General features: G+C 38.6%; 1 protein-coding gene across 6 annotated transcripts; it reads left to right on the top strand.

Annotated features, from left to right (window-relative positions):
- Positions 1-3,275: 3,275 nt before the first annotated feature.
- On the top strand, positions 3,276-13,636 carry LOC103722055 (heat shock 70 kDa protein, mitochondrial). Of its 6 annotated transcripts, none has more exons than XM_008812487.4 (7): positions 3,276-3,473; positions 4,677-4,756; positions 4,865-4,943; positions 5,030-5,596; positions 5,697-6,317; positions 7,188-7,818; positions 12,925-13,636. In XM_008812487.4, exons 1-6 carry the CDS (start codon positions 3,420-3,422, stop codon positions 7,806-7,808), a joined length of 2,022 nt encoding a protein of 673 aa, XP_008810709.2. In that variant the 5' UTR covers positions 3,276-3,419; the 3' UTR covers positions 7,809-7,818; positions 12,925-13,636. The 6 variants fall into 6 exon arrangements, with proteins under 6 accessions (XP_008810709.2, XP_008810705.2, XP_017701887.2 ...); XM_008812483.4 differs by having other exon boundaries at positions 12,922-13,636; XM_017846398.3 differs by lacking the exon at positions 12,925-13,636 and adding an exon at positions 12,132-12,508.
- Positions 13,637-14,382: the final 746 nt, after the last annotated feature.

The raw sequence follows: 14,382 nt of genomic DNA, 5'->3' as shown, positions 1-14,382 counted from the left end.
CAGCTCCCATACCGAGTATCCTAGGCCGAGCTGTCATGCCGAGCACTCCAAACCAAGCTCTCATCCGAGCACTCCAGGCCGAGCTTTTAGGTTAAACTCTAATGTTGAGCACTCAAAGCCAAGCTCTCATACCAAGCACTATAAGCTGAGCACTCCACACCAAGCATTCTAGACCAAGCTCCTAGGCTGAACACTCCAAACCAAGCAGCCAAGCATTGTGCCGGCCGAGCACTCCAAGCTAAACACTCCCAGGCCGAGCATCTTACATCCAAGCTACTAATAGCCAAGCCTCCAAGCTGAGCTCCCAAAAGCCAAGCACCCCAGGCCAAGCAATCAAAGCCTAATGATTCAAGGAGATCACTCTACTTTGATCCTACTTATTATATCTTCTCTTGCTATTTCTCACTGTTATTCTACAGCTCTACCCGACTTAAGCATTGGAGGAGGCTCGGCCAAAGCCATTCCGGCAGGTTTTCTCTTTTCTTTGTACATAGATCCACGATTTTCTACGGCACATCGGCTTTCCGCCTTCCACCATCATGGACCAAGCGAATTGATTGGCGCTCTCCATACCTTCGTATCATCGGAACATGGTTGGATAGAATTTAGGCATCAATTAGGAAGAATTTTACTTAGTCATTTATCAAAATCCTGGCCAAGAAGTCACTTCTATAAGATTTCCCGAATTGTAGCACGGTATTGTTTATGTTAGGGTACCATGATTGAGTCAATCAGTGGTCGCTTGGAGCAAGTTTGAAGTTTTTATTTCCCTTTTTCCCCTGTAGTCCTCTGAGGAGGACTGGGATTAGGAAGGGGAAGGGGGCTACATTTTGTTTATTCGATGAGGTCCTGACCGGCCATTTGTAGGCTATTCTACGGTGTTTTTCTTAGAAAAATAAAAAAAAACCAAAAGATACGTCTGGCCCATATTTTCTTCTCTCTTATTCTTTTTTCTTTCACTCTTATACCTTCTTCTTTATTTATGTGCCGTCTCCTAAATCTGTTTTCTCTTTCATCATTTGCAACAAGAAAAATCTTTTTAATTTAAGTTTTGCATATAATTCATTCTTAAGACTTCTATTCTCAACTATGACTGTGAAATATATTCTAATTTCTTCTTTGCTGTTCACAAGTCATCAATTTCCACACTTAAAATTTCAGTTTTGTGCTATCCAGAAGTCTACTCCCGTATAAGTGTAAATTATTCTACTTCAGTCTTTATTGTTTATAATTGCAACTTTCTGTACTTATTGTTCATAAATTCTATCTGATTGCCTGATATGATTTCTTATGGTCCAAAAGTTTCAAATTGTTCATTTTTTTTTAACTTATGCATTGTGTATTTTTATCACGTTTCCAATTAGCAACGGCGAGTTAAGCACTAAACGATGTGCCCCATACATTTATCGGATATGAATCCTTCTCTGCTTTGTAGTTTTATTCACTTCATTTATGGAAGATCTTTGCCAAGTAGTTGATCATGTTTCGACACATTACCCTAAGTCGAATATCTTTGCTGTTGGGTTTCCACATGAAGCATGCAATTGGTAGAATATCAATTTCATTGTCGAACTTTTGGATAAATATACATAATCACTGAATAAGTATCTTAAATATCCAAAATGTATCGATACTAAATAAGTATTAATAATTTTCAAGTACATAAATAAACAAAAGACAAGTAGTGCGAACATATTCATCAATGCAAATGAAACTAATAAAAAAAATCATCAACAATCTGGTAAAATGTACAAAAATAGAAGAAGGATAAGGAAGAAATTGATACGATCTTTATTCTACTTTAGAATAGTCTCAGTGTTGTTTAAAGCCCTGCTAAATGAAGGTATGCTATTTCTTCAATTTGTGCTATAAGATATTGAAAGATTAGTAAATTGAAGATATATACTTTGAAGAAGCAGCAAGGATTTGGCATTGGAGGGAGAACATGTAGATTAACACCGATGAGCTGAATCATGGAGAGTACCCTAGGGCTCTATTACAATCTTATGTTTGGAAAGTTGACGGATGAGTCTGTTGATCTGTCTTTGTTCAAGCAGATTTTATGTGCAAAGATTTAAGATTCAAGTCCATCTACTACTACTACTACTACTACTATTATTCTATTTTTTCCTTTTTTTTTTTTTTTTTTCTTTTTGATGTTTTCTCCTTTGGACCATCTTGGCCTGTGGCCTGTACAAGCCCATATTTGGATATCTAAATAGTTGATGAGGTGTTGTAAAGAAGACATTATTAGCACATAAACTTTCTCAATGTACAAATGTATATTTGCTTGGACATTATGCACAAGAATTTTGCTAACAAATCGAATTGGAGGTTCCATAGAAATCATCTGATGAAGTTCACAGCTGTCCCATGTTAAACATTACATTGGTACATTTTGGATTTTAGCCGAAGTAGTCAATAATATGGATTAATTTTTATGAATAATTTTAATTAAAAGAATGCTACAAGTTTGGTAGATGCACTAGAAATTGTAACTTCACCATCATTTTGTAATATTTATTATACTTCTTTCCCATAATATGCAGGCTGCCATTGATCCAATTTCACAATCTATGGGAATTCCTTGTGAAGAAATCAAGGCATGCTTTTCCTACTGATAGGCTACTTCTCCTGTTCACTGATGCATGCTGAATATTATACAGTGATAAGGCATCATAAATCTGCACGTTCCTCTATTTCTGTGGGTGGTTGCTATGGCATCTTAGTTAGATTTATTGTTTCTTTTGTCAAAGTGCCTCATCGGTTCTGTCATGTTCTTTGATTTCAGCTAAACATGCTATTACTATATTCTTTGATTGAACTCAGCCCGATTCAATCATTTAGGCTCATTCCAAAATGACCTATTCAATACTCCAAAGTCTCCAATAGATTCATTGAGCTAGTGGGCCAATGGGCCTCAGAATATGTTTGGTTGGTTACCTGTTTCATTTGTTTTAAATTAACCTTAGTTTGACCGCTGAATATTAAATTGTAATTAATTTATTTTGGGTATCATTCATAGACGGTTTTTGTGGGGTTCGAGCCAGCCCAGTTTTAGCCCAAACAAATAATTTGCAGCCCAGTTTTCGAAATATATGCAGGCGCCCGGTCCGAAGCCCGAAAAATATTGCGGACCGAGTTCGAATAAAAATGTGGCCCGGCCCAGCCCGACCGTTTGTTTCCAGCCCTAGAAACCGTAAGCATGTCCCAGCCATGTCTTACATAAACACGGCTGCAGCCCGAATCCGTCCGGGTCGGAAATCGCGGACTCTCGGGAGGATGATTCCAGAGTCTTCCAGAGAGCATTGCGGGCGACGTGTTAAAAAGGCCCTACCTTATCTTGGGATTTTGCTTTCCAAAAACCCTAAAACCCGTAAAACCCTGATCGATTGTTCTACCCGGAGCGAGGCAAAGAAATGGCCACCGCGGTGGTTCTACGGGCCCTCCGCCGGCGAGATCTCTCCAGATCCGTAAGCTTCTCGATTCTTTTCTTTCTTTCTTTTAAACGTTTTATGTCTTTTTTGTGACTATTTTCTTTTCCAAATCAAGGGTTTGAATTTGGAATTAGGCTCTGGAGTGATCTAATGAACTTGATGGAATTGTCATGTTGTCTGGGGTTTCTGATTCAATTCTTGGACATCGCCCATGTTCTTGGAAAAAAAACCCTCTAATTTTCCCTTTGTTCTTCTATTTTAACTCAGCGGTTTTTTATTTTTGTGGCTAACTAGCAAGTGTCGAGGTAACCATACTGTTACTTTGAAAACCCTTGGATTTTGGGACCTATATCATTTAAAATTTTATGTGAAGCGTAGTTTTTTTTTGAAAAAAGAAAATTTTTGAAGAATGTCTGATTCATGTTAAATAGAGTGATTGGGGTTGATTTTTATGCCCATTTATTTTTATTTATTTGATCCTATCATTCCTTTTGCTATTTAAATGTCGTGGTTTCTTCGTCAAGGAGAAAGCTGTAGCGCTCATCACATCTTTCAAAGCTATATTCTTTGTCTTTTGTGTCACAAGGCTCCTTCCATATAATAAACTTGGGTATCATTTATTTTTATTCCTACGAAAGTTTTCAATGATTTAAGGGCGGACACAATTCGTGTATTGGCTCTACACTTCTCTTTGAAGATGGATTATCATAGGTTACCTTATATATCAGTGGGATTCTAAACTTGTTTTGATCTTCTGACGTGTGCTAATGGAGGGATTGGAAATGGAGGCGATATACTCCCACGGGCATGTCAAGGGTGTTATTTTATGTGGCCTTCTATTATTATAATTGTCATTATTTTTACTCTATGGATTGTTGGGCTGTTCGATACAAACCATGAGATGTGTTCTTTATAAAGATGTTCCATTTGCAAAATGTTGCTAATCACCACAAAAGATCAGAGTAAAAGAAAAAAAATTTAATGTTGTCATTGGCTGGCTATGTGCTTGTTGGACCTGTGTATTTTTTTTTATCTTGTTAGGTCTAATTTAGATATCAAAATTGATTATTCAAACTGAATTTTCTATATGACGGTATTGTTACTGATGTTTGCATTACTTGCTTAAAGTGAAAGACTCATGTTTTTATATGCATTTCCCTATTTTGTCGCATTTGGTAGTTATTTTTCACCTTATTCATGATGGATTTGATACCTTATTACTAGTGGTGTCCTATGCAGCTGTCTGGCCATGCAAAAACATGGGTTGGTTCCCATTCCCATTCAGGTTATAAGTGGGCAAGTTTGGCCAGGCCATTTAGGTAATATCTGAGATTCCGGAAACACTACTTTATGACTGTAGATGTTATCACCTGTGGTTTTGACTGTGTCTAATTTCTTTTGTCTTGGTTTTCCTGTTGTGAATACAGTTCAAAACCAGCTGGAAATGATGTAATTGGAATTGATTTAGGAACTACAAATTCATGCGTGGCTGTTATGGAGGGAAAGGTTACACTTACATTATTTTGAAAGACACAATAGTGGTTAAGCTTGTATTACTTAGCTCATTTTCTTACATACTATATTATATGCAGAATCCTAAGGTAATAGAGAATTCTGAAGGATCAAGGACCACACCTTCTGTGGTTGCTTTTAATCAGAAGGGGGAGCTACTTGTTGGAACTCCAGCAAAACGTCAAGCAGTGACCAACCCAACAAACACGCTTTTTGGGACCAAGCGACTGATAGGACGCCGCTTTGATGATCCTCAGACGCAGAAGGAGATGAAGATGGTTCCTTACAAGATAGTCCGAGCTCCCAATGGGGATGCATGGGTTGAAGCAAATGGACAGCAGTATTCTCCCAGCCAGATTGGTGCATTTGTTTTAAATAAGATGAGGGAAACTGCTGAATCTTACCTTGGGAAATCTGTTTCTAAGGCAGTGATTACAGTTCCTGCATATTTCAATGATGCTCAGCGACAAGCTACAAAAGATGCGGGAAGAATTTCTGGCCTTGATGTACAGAGAATCATTAATGAACCCACTGCTGCAGCATTATCTTATGGAATGAATAACAAAGAGGGCCTGATAGCAGTTTTTGATCTTGGAGGTGGAACATTTGATATCTCAATCTTAGAAATATCAAATGGTGTATTTGAGGTGTGCCCACTTCTTATTTGTTTCTTAGTCGTTGCAAAAATAGAAGCTCTCTTAGTGCCTTTAATTGCAATCTAACCTGATCTTTGTTTCTGTATTTAAGGTTAAAGCAACAAATGGTGACACTTTCTTGGGCGGAGAGGACTTTGACAATGCTTTGTTAGATTTCTTAGTGAGTGAATTTAAAAGAACCGAGGCAATAGATCTCTCAAAGGACAGGCTGGCTCTACAGAGGCTTCGAGAGGCAGCTGAGAAGGCCAAGATCGAGCTTTCATCGACATCCCAGACCGACATCAACCTTCCATTTATAACAGCTGATGCATCAGGAGCAAAGCATATGAATATTACGCTGACAAGATCAAAGTTTGAATCACTGGTGAATCACTTGATTGAGAGGACTAGAGCACCATGCAAGAACTGTTTGAAGGATGCTGGCATATCTACGAAGGAAGTTGATGAGGTTCTTCTAGTAGGTGGGATGACCAGGGTTCCTAAAGTTCAAGAAATAGTTGCTGAAATTTTCGGGAAGAACCCAAGCAAGGGAGTAAATCCAGATGAAGCTGTTGCGATGGGTGCTGCAATTCAGGGTGGCATCCTCCGTGGAGATGTTAAGGAGCTTCTTCTTTTAGATGTCACTCCCTTGTCACTTGGAATTGAGACTCTTGGTGGTATCTTTACCAGATTGATCAACAGGAACACAACCATTCCTACAAAGAAAAGTCAGGTGAGTTTAATGAATTATGGTTCTTTGAAAAATAGTAGTCCTTAAATATGCCACCTCGAAGATCTTGTTTGAAAAGTTAACCGTTGCTGTTCTATGATGCTAATTGGCACCAATCAGGTGAATGACAGCCAAGTCTGCCGATTCATGCATGATTTCTTGAATATTTACACGGTTTTTGCCTTTATGTGATTATTAAAGTGTGATTTTATTTTTTTTAATGGTATGAAAAACTATGTTTACTGCATTGCTTGGGTAGCCTTGCCAAGTCCACATTCTGGGTGTGCTTCATGTAGTTTTGTTTTTTATAAAAGAAAAATGTAATATACTCTTGATATGGTGTAGAGCTGATCAAAACTCGGGCCGGGCCGGGCTCGGGTCGGGCTCTACAGAAGAAATTAGGCCCGATGGCTTTGCCCAGGCCCGGCCCGGCCCGACTGTCGGGCTAAAATTTTTGTCCAGGACCGATCCGACTTTATAAATCTGGACCATCTTGTCCTAGGCCCGACCCGACATGTCCGACCCGACAGGCCCGACCCAACAGGCTATTTTTAAAAGTTCCCAGGCCCGGCCCGATTTTTTGGTCGGGCCGCTTTTCTTGCCCAGGCCCGACCCATGAGCCTTTTTTTAATGCCCAAGCCCGAAAAATTTCGGGCCGGGCTGGGCGGGCCAGAAGGCCTGTGATCAGCTCTAATATGGTGCATGGCATGTGAGTAATTATTGTCGATTCCTTAGATGTGAGGACATATACTCTATTAGTATATCATTTCCTTTCTGTCAATCAATATTGATGTTCTACTGACTCATGTTGGTAGGTATAAATACCACATACCTTGGCTTGCTTTTTATTCATCTATCAATGTCTATTTTCAGGTGTTTTCCACTGCTGCGGACAACCAGACGCAAGTGGGTATTCGTGTGCTTCAAGGAGAGCGTGAAATGGCTACAGACAACAAGCTCCTGGGCGAGTTTGAACTTGTGGGCATCCCACCAGCTCCCAGAGGCATGCCTCAGATTGAGGTCACATTTGATATTGATGCCAATGGAATTGTGACAGTCTCTGCTAAAGACAAGGCAACTGGAAAGGAGCAGCAGATTACTATTCGGTCTTCTGGTGGGCTTTCTGAGGAGGAGATTCAGAAAATGGTCAAGGAAGCTGAACTTCATGCACAGAAAGACCAGGAGAGGAAAGCTTTGATTGATATCAGGAATACTGCTGACACTACAATTTATAGCATTGAGAAAAGCTTGGGCGAGTATAGGGATAAGATCCCAGCCGAGGTTGCTTCGGAGATAGAGTCTGCAGTGGCAGACTTGCGCAAAGAAATGGCAGGAGATAATATTGACAACATAAAAGCAAAACTTGATGCTGCAAATAAGGCAGTTTCGAAGATTGGGCAGCACATGGCTGGAGGCTCCAGTGGGTCAGGTTCAAGTGGATCTCAGGGTGGTGATCAGGCTCCAGAGGCAGATTATGAGGAGGTGAAAAAGTGAAGCATGAAAGGTGATACTATCCTTACACTTAAAAACTAATTTTTGAGGCAAACATTAATACTGTAGTTATTATCTTATGCTTGATTCGGGTATGGTCCAAAATTAGTTTTGTTTCTTCTTACTGTAGAGGTGGATGATTAATTCTGGTCAGTGCCAGTAACACTTGATTATTGATCACTCAAGTCAATTCCCACCTAAAATAATATCAAATTTAGGAATTATGAAATAGGGATGTCTGACTTTATCTAATTGGTGTTTGTTTCATTACATCCTATAGTGCATTGGTTAACTATGTGAATGTTTTTAGTTGTTTGTTATTCTCATTTAATAGTAAAAGGAGTTCATTCATTGATGTAAGACATGCTGTAGTCATGTTGCATGCTTATGCAGATTTTCAAATGGCACCATATCATGATCAACCACTAGCAATTCTTTTATTTGGAGTTCAACTGTAGCAATTTTTCATTTGGATTAGTTTAACGCTTTCCCATGATCTCTTGTTTTTTTTTTGTACTTTTTGAAACAAAATTTCTTTGATATATACATGTTGCATTTAGTATTGCTGTCAAATTATGAAAGTTCTTTTCTGCAACAAAAAAGCGGAAGCTTCTCACAGTTATTCTACATGGCCAGCTTCTCAGCTAGGCTCGTGAAGGAAGCTTAATATTGCTGTCAAATGTATGAAAGCTCTTTTTTGCAAAGGAAAGTTGTAGTCATCTTATAGTTGTTCTACATGGTTAACCATCTTATTCTAGGCTAGTGAGGGAAGCTTTACTTTTAGCTTCAAATTTAATATTGCTGTTAAATATATGAAAGCTCAATTTTTGCAAAGAAAAACCATAGTATCTTATATTCTTATAGTTATTCTACATGGTCAGCCATCTTATTCTAGGCTAATGAGGCAAGCTTTAGTTGCAGCTTCCAAGTGTAAAGCTCTATATATCATCCATGTGATGGCATCATATCATTGTTAGATTTCATCATCAGCCTTCATATCACTCAACTACTAGTGAAGTTTTCCTTACCAGACTATTGCTCTAGAACACTGAAATGAACTTGTATGATGTTGTACAAATGAATTAGACAAACAAGAATTAGCTGAATTTTAGTTAATAATTGTTAAAACCTTATCAGGTGAGCACAAAATGCACCAATGTCAAAATGCGCTGGTGTGAATGAGTTGTATTATAAAATTGTGATGCCAGCCGTAACTAAGCGAGTGCATTTTATCAGTAACATGGCTAGAGTGTGGCGCATGCGTCACATGATTTTTCCATCTGAATAACTAATATACGTTAGACGAAAGACTTCAACATTTGACCTCAACTTATATATGTACATGGGTATCATGCAACCCGAAAAGAGAGTTGGGAATGTTGGGTACCTGCATGGCTGTTGGTGAAGTCATGCCAAGATTTCCCAATGTGGGGACTGAGGGAACGCTGAATGGAGAAGTTGCAAACATGGGCCCACACAGCCAAGTTATGATTCCAAGATTTCCTGAGGTAACATGTAAAGGATATTTTGGGAATAAAAAATGAAAACATATGAATTGGAGCTTCACTAGGGAAGGCGTCCAAGTTGGGAGAGTTTTGATTTTATAGTGGAATAGGGAAGGCGTCCATCTTGTAGCAAATGCCCTTTAATGTTTTGTGGGACAATGTGACCAATTTAATTGACTAGAACTTTTATTTACCATGCATTTTCATAGCCATTGGTTGGATTTGAGGCGGTGAAGAATTATTGAAGAATCTACAAATAATGTGGTGGTGATTCCACACACTTCAGTTTCCACGAAAGGGTTCAGGCTAATCCTGGTTGAGCAAAGTTGACTTCTCGATAGCCATGCTATGCATATAGAAAAGTCTTAGGGTAGCTTCTGGATGGATCAAAAGTAAGACTTAGAGAATAGCTGGACAAAGCTTGAGAGGGATTTGGACATTTTCTTGCAACTGGTTATTCTTCGATATCTCTTATTGTTCTTAATCTTTGTTGCTTTATTCTTTATCCACTTGCAACATTTTAAGAGTCTCTAAAATTTTATGCTAAGGTGACATCCATAACTGCAATTTCTTGACCTTATACAGCCTTAAATATGATTGCAAGAAAAGAAGTGCATGTGGAAAACAGCACTGATTTGTGGTGAATAGGTTTATGATTGACTAATTACTCAATATTGCTCAAGAAATCGTAGAAGATACTTGCAATTATAACAAAATTTCCAATAAAATCATTAAATGACTGTTGAGATTTAACCAAAGCAAGGCGATTTAAAGAATTGTCAAGATTTTGCTCTGCTGACTGATCATTTCTTGTTCTATGAATTATCGGATCAAGGCAAAAGGGACAGAAGCAAGGTGATTCAAGGATTTGTTGATGCTATTCACTCTGCTGACTGATAACTCTTATTCTGCACAATACTTTGTTTTATTGAAGGGAAATTGAGGAATATCTACAGCGGGTGCTTGATGGAAATTGTTCCTAATTTGATTGAAGCACTTGATCAGAAAATAAATGTTAAAACACGTGCATGCTGAAACTGCATTTCTGCATACGCACATGGAGGTTCAAACAGATGCAAGGGAAGCCTTTGTCCTATCTAGAAGTCCTCCGATTATGTTTACTTAATGACAAGATGCGATATAAGAGAATTTTTTATAGCTACATGAAACAAATTGATGAAGACTTCAGGTTTCCTTCCTATCCTTCATGTGCTAGCATATCTGTCATAGCAGTCCGTCTGAGACAATTTAGGGGGTTTGAACCAACACATACCAGAATTATGGTGCTTGGATTGGATAGAGATTAAGTTTTGACCAGTTTCATGCAATGAAATTACAAATTTTACTGTGACTGTTAGTAATATGATTGTAGTTTGAGTCTTATAACCTTCTTTTCTATCTTATCATTCAATTTAGTTCAGAGTGCTGGAGCGATCTGGAGACAAGTCAAGATGCAAGTCAAGCATTTGAGGCGTATGTCCGAAGTATTTTGTCAAGCCCTCACACAATCAAAATTCAGTTTAAGATAAATTTATTTTGTATAAATTGCAGTCATGCACCAAACTTGAAAGTGAGCTTTTCAGGACATACAGAAGTTCTCAGGTGAAGTCGAAATTTGGCTCTTGAGATGGTAGCTGAATTTGATCTTCCGGGTCTGAATCATGGGTGTTGTGCCTTTGAAGTTGAGTACTTGTCTGCAAGGATGTTTAGAATTAGTTATGGTCATTTTGATTGTGTGTTTCATATAAAATTAAGTATAAGTTCTTTGACCATGTAAGATTTATGTGGAGAGCATGGGTTTGGGATATGAAAATCATAATATGGAATCATTGGAAGCTTAGTTATTGGTTTATGTGCACTTCTTCTCCCTTTGACTTCCATTCATCATCTTCACATTGTTTTATTATGTTGGTGAACATGCAATCTCCCTTTCAGTACAAGTTTGGAATCGAGGCCCAAGATGCAAGGAAAACCTTCTTCCTCTCTAGAAGTCCTCAGATTATGTTATTAATGACAAGCCATGGGATATAAGAGAGAGACGTTTTTACCTACATGTACCAAATTGATGAAGGCTTCAGGTTTGATCCCAACCTTAGGATATCTAGGATATCAGTCAACCGGGGATAATCAGGGGGCATGGAACCCTATGGTTGCTGGAATTAGAAATAGAATAACTGACAAGAGTAGTTCCATGCAGTGAAAGTACAATTTAGGTTTTGAGTAGGAAACTATTCCTGTGCATGACTAATCAAATCAGGCGCATGAACAATTTTGGTTTAGCTGTGGGATAAATATGCATGTGCACCGTACAGGCTGATGGTACTACTCTGATGCATGGATGGCTGAGGTGAAATGGCAAGATAAATGGGCATGTCTGTCATCAGTAAGTTGATTAGTGCGTGAACAGTTACTGTGTAGGCAAATGTGCAACACATGCGACTCATAATTAGGTGTGCACGTCGGTGTGAGAAAGAATCTATAAATGCTGTTTATAGTCTCCCTTTAGATACTTATGGAAGAGGGTGTGACTGCACCTAGAGGTCAAATTACCAATGTTGTTGTGATGATGAGGCAATAAGGAATCACTAGATCTATGAAGTGCATGATACAACTGACTTCCACATTATCTGACATTTTTGTTACGTGTGAATTATTTTAATATATGAAAAAAGAGTATATCATGTATAGGTTAAATTTTTATATGTCCCAGCATTATCCGGTGTTTAGCTTTAACCCATAATGACAAATTTTTGAAGGATCTATTTTGTCTTGGCGAGATAGGAGGATAACCATTCTGATCAAAGTTTTCTTGTGTATATAGCACCCTGGGCTTGATGGTGGCTTGTTGATCATTTTTGGAGTGATGGATAGCAAACCCATTCCTTGGTATTGCTAGGCCCTGAGTTTGCTTATTCCTTCAATATGATCATTTTTCTAGTGATGGATAGCAAACCCATACCTTGGAATTGCTTGGCTCTGAGTTTGCTTATTTCTCCAACCGGCTTCTCCATTAGAATTGGTTTCTGGTCACTACTAATGAGGCATGAACGATTAGATAGATGCAAGCGGCAGCATAGTTCAACTAGGACCTGTTTTACCAGTCCTATTTGATCAACTGAATCATATTTGTAATATTTTCAGACGAAAGGCAACAGATTGGTTTGTTTCAGTATTTGTTTTTATTTTTTATCTTGTTCTGATGCTGATTCACTTGTGCGATTCTGTGTGACATTTATCTACTTGCAACACAACATCTCATTTCTTTCCAGGTTAAAACAAACTACTATATGTTTGTGTGATTACATTTATGCTCGTTGAGTTCAGTCTCAGGAGATTATTGTTTTCCTGCCTCGCAGAGTTGGCGTAATGTGCTCATGCGATGCAGCATCCATGAGAGCTAGGACATAGAAATGGAGTTTCTATACCATTTTGTTGTCTACGAGCAGCAGTTTATTAAACTGCTGGAAACAGAAATTTTCCTTCTACCGTTTAGCATTTTTGTTGAAAAAACCCTGCCAATTAGCTAGGTTTTTGTTTTTCGGCATATCGATGCTGAACAAATTATGTTCTATTGCTTATACCGTTACTCTTCTTTTACCCTTCTATTTCAGCAGTGAATTATCACATCTCTAATCCAGTATTGCTGTTGAATAAAGAATGATGCTTGCAAAGTTCTTGCTTGATATCACGAGTAGGGGAGCATGACGTGCTCGAAGTCAGAAAAAGATGATACCTGTTCTAATTATTTGAGCTTCACTCAAGTGTGTGTGGTTTTCTGGTGCGATCAAATTTTGCTTGTTTCCGTGCAACATTTTCTAATGTCATGTTGTAAGATTGCAATTTCTTTAGCCTGCTGGAAGTCAGAAGATAGACCGATCATTAATCCATCAAATTTGATAGATCGGGATGTGAAAATCTGAGGAATCAAAAATTCCTAGTTTGAGAGTAGCAATGTTGGGAAGGCCTTATCACAAGGTACAAATGCGGGAACAAATATTTGAATAGGGGAGATGCAGAGATGCATAGGAAGCTATGAAGTTGTTTCTGCTAAAAGAATATTGAAGTATGGCTTTGCTGAGAGAGGTATGGCGGCTTTCCTTCATGGAGCCCAAAGACAATGCAGAGTTGTGAGGTCTTTCTTCCCACTGGTTTTTTTCAGAAATTGGCACATCTTGAGATCGTTAGTTATTACTTCCATTAGGTTCTCTTTCGCCTTCTCATCTTTCCGGAATTTGGATCTGTGCCTGGCATGGACATTTGACATGTTTGAACGTATTACTGTTGTGCTTGCTTTAATATTTGAAGGTGTATCCTTGGCTTTGTCTTTGATGCTTCTCTACAAGATTTTGCTCTCTGCAGAGCTTGGCCGTAGGCCGGGTGCCGAGGAGGCCACTCCTTATGAAGAGAGGAGGGCGCAGGACCTGCAAACCGGTTAGTCCTTGATTTAGCAGAGTTATCCTCCTCCACCCTATTGGGTTCGCTTCTCGTTGCCCTCTCCTCTTATTAAAACACTTTGACCTGGTTATCTATATTTTTAGCCCATTAACTGGATAAAGTTATTCACGTCTTTCTTGATGATGTGTGGCTGGCTTGTTGCATGACTTTCATATCCAGAATCCAAGATTAGTCTTCGTGAATAAGGCCCCAAATATCTGAGTTTTAGGTGGGAGCCGAATTTAATGTGGCTGTATATGATCCGTCCATTCCCAAAATACAAGGATCTTGAGTTTTTCTGGAGAGTTGGAATAAAAAATTTGATGATGGGAAAGAAAATCTTCCTTACCGATATAAGGCTATCGACCAGGATCTCAAGTTTTCTTATTTATGATATTGGGTGAGATAAAGCGAGATATCGGCCAATCTTGATCTCGACCACGTAAATATTATAATTAATGGATCAAGATTTAATGTTAAATGGATGGTCGATGCCGGTAAAGATGTTAACACGAGGTAGCCGGACGCGGCCGGTGGTGATGTCTCTCCTTTTCCCTTTATTACTGTATCGCGTCGTTTCTCTTTATTTCTAATTGCATTTTAGCTTATATTGCTTATTCTTCCTCTCCATTGAGGGA

The sequence above is a fragment of the Phoenix dactylifera genome, chromosome 5 (genome assembly GCF_009389715.1).
Source record: "Phoenix dactylifera cultivar Barhee BC4 chromosome 5, palm_55x_up_171113_PBpolish2nd_filt_p, whole genome shotgun sequence".
Lineage (NCBI taxonomy): Eukaryota > Viridiplantae > Streptophyta > Magnoliopsida > Arecales > Arecaceae > Phoenix > Phoenix dactylifera.
Note: the sequence above shows the minus strand (reverse complement) of the source record. Positions and strands in the feature narration are given on the sequence as shown.

Excerpts from the sequence above, each read along its gene's own strand:
- LOC103722055 (XM_008812487.4), top strand. The coding sequence starts at position 3,420 with ATGGCCACCGCGGTGGTTCTACGGGCCCTCCGCCGGCGAGATCTCTCC. Across the intron at positions 4,757-4,864 it reads AGTTTGGCCAGGCCATTTAG|TTCAAAACCAGCTGGAAATG; the intron begins GTAATATCTGAG and ends TTGTGAATACAG. Across the intron at positions 5,597-5,696 it reads TATCAAATGGTGTATTTGAG|GTTAAAGCAACAAATGGTGA; the intron begins GTGTGCCCACTT and ends TCTGTATTTAAG.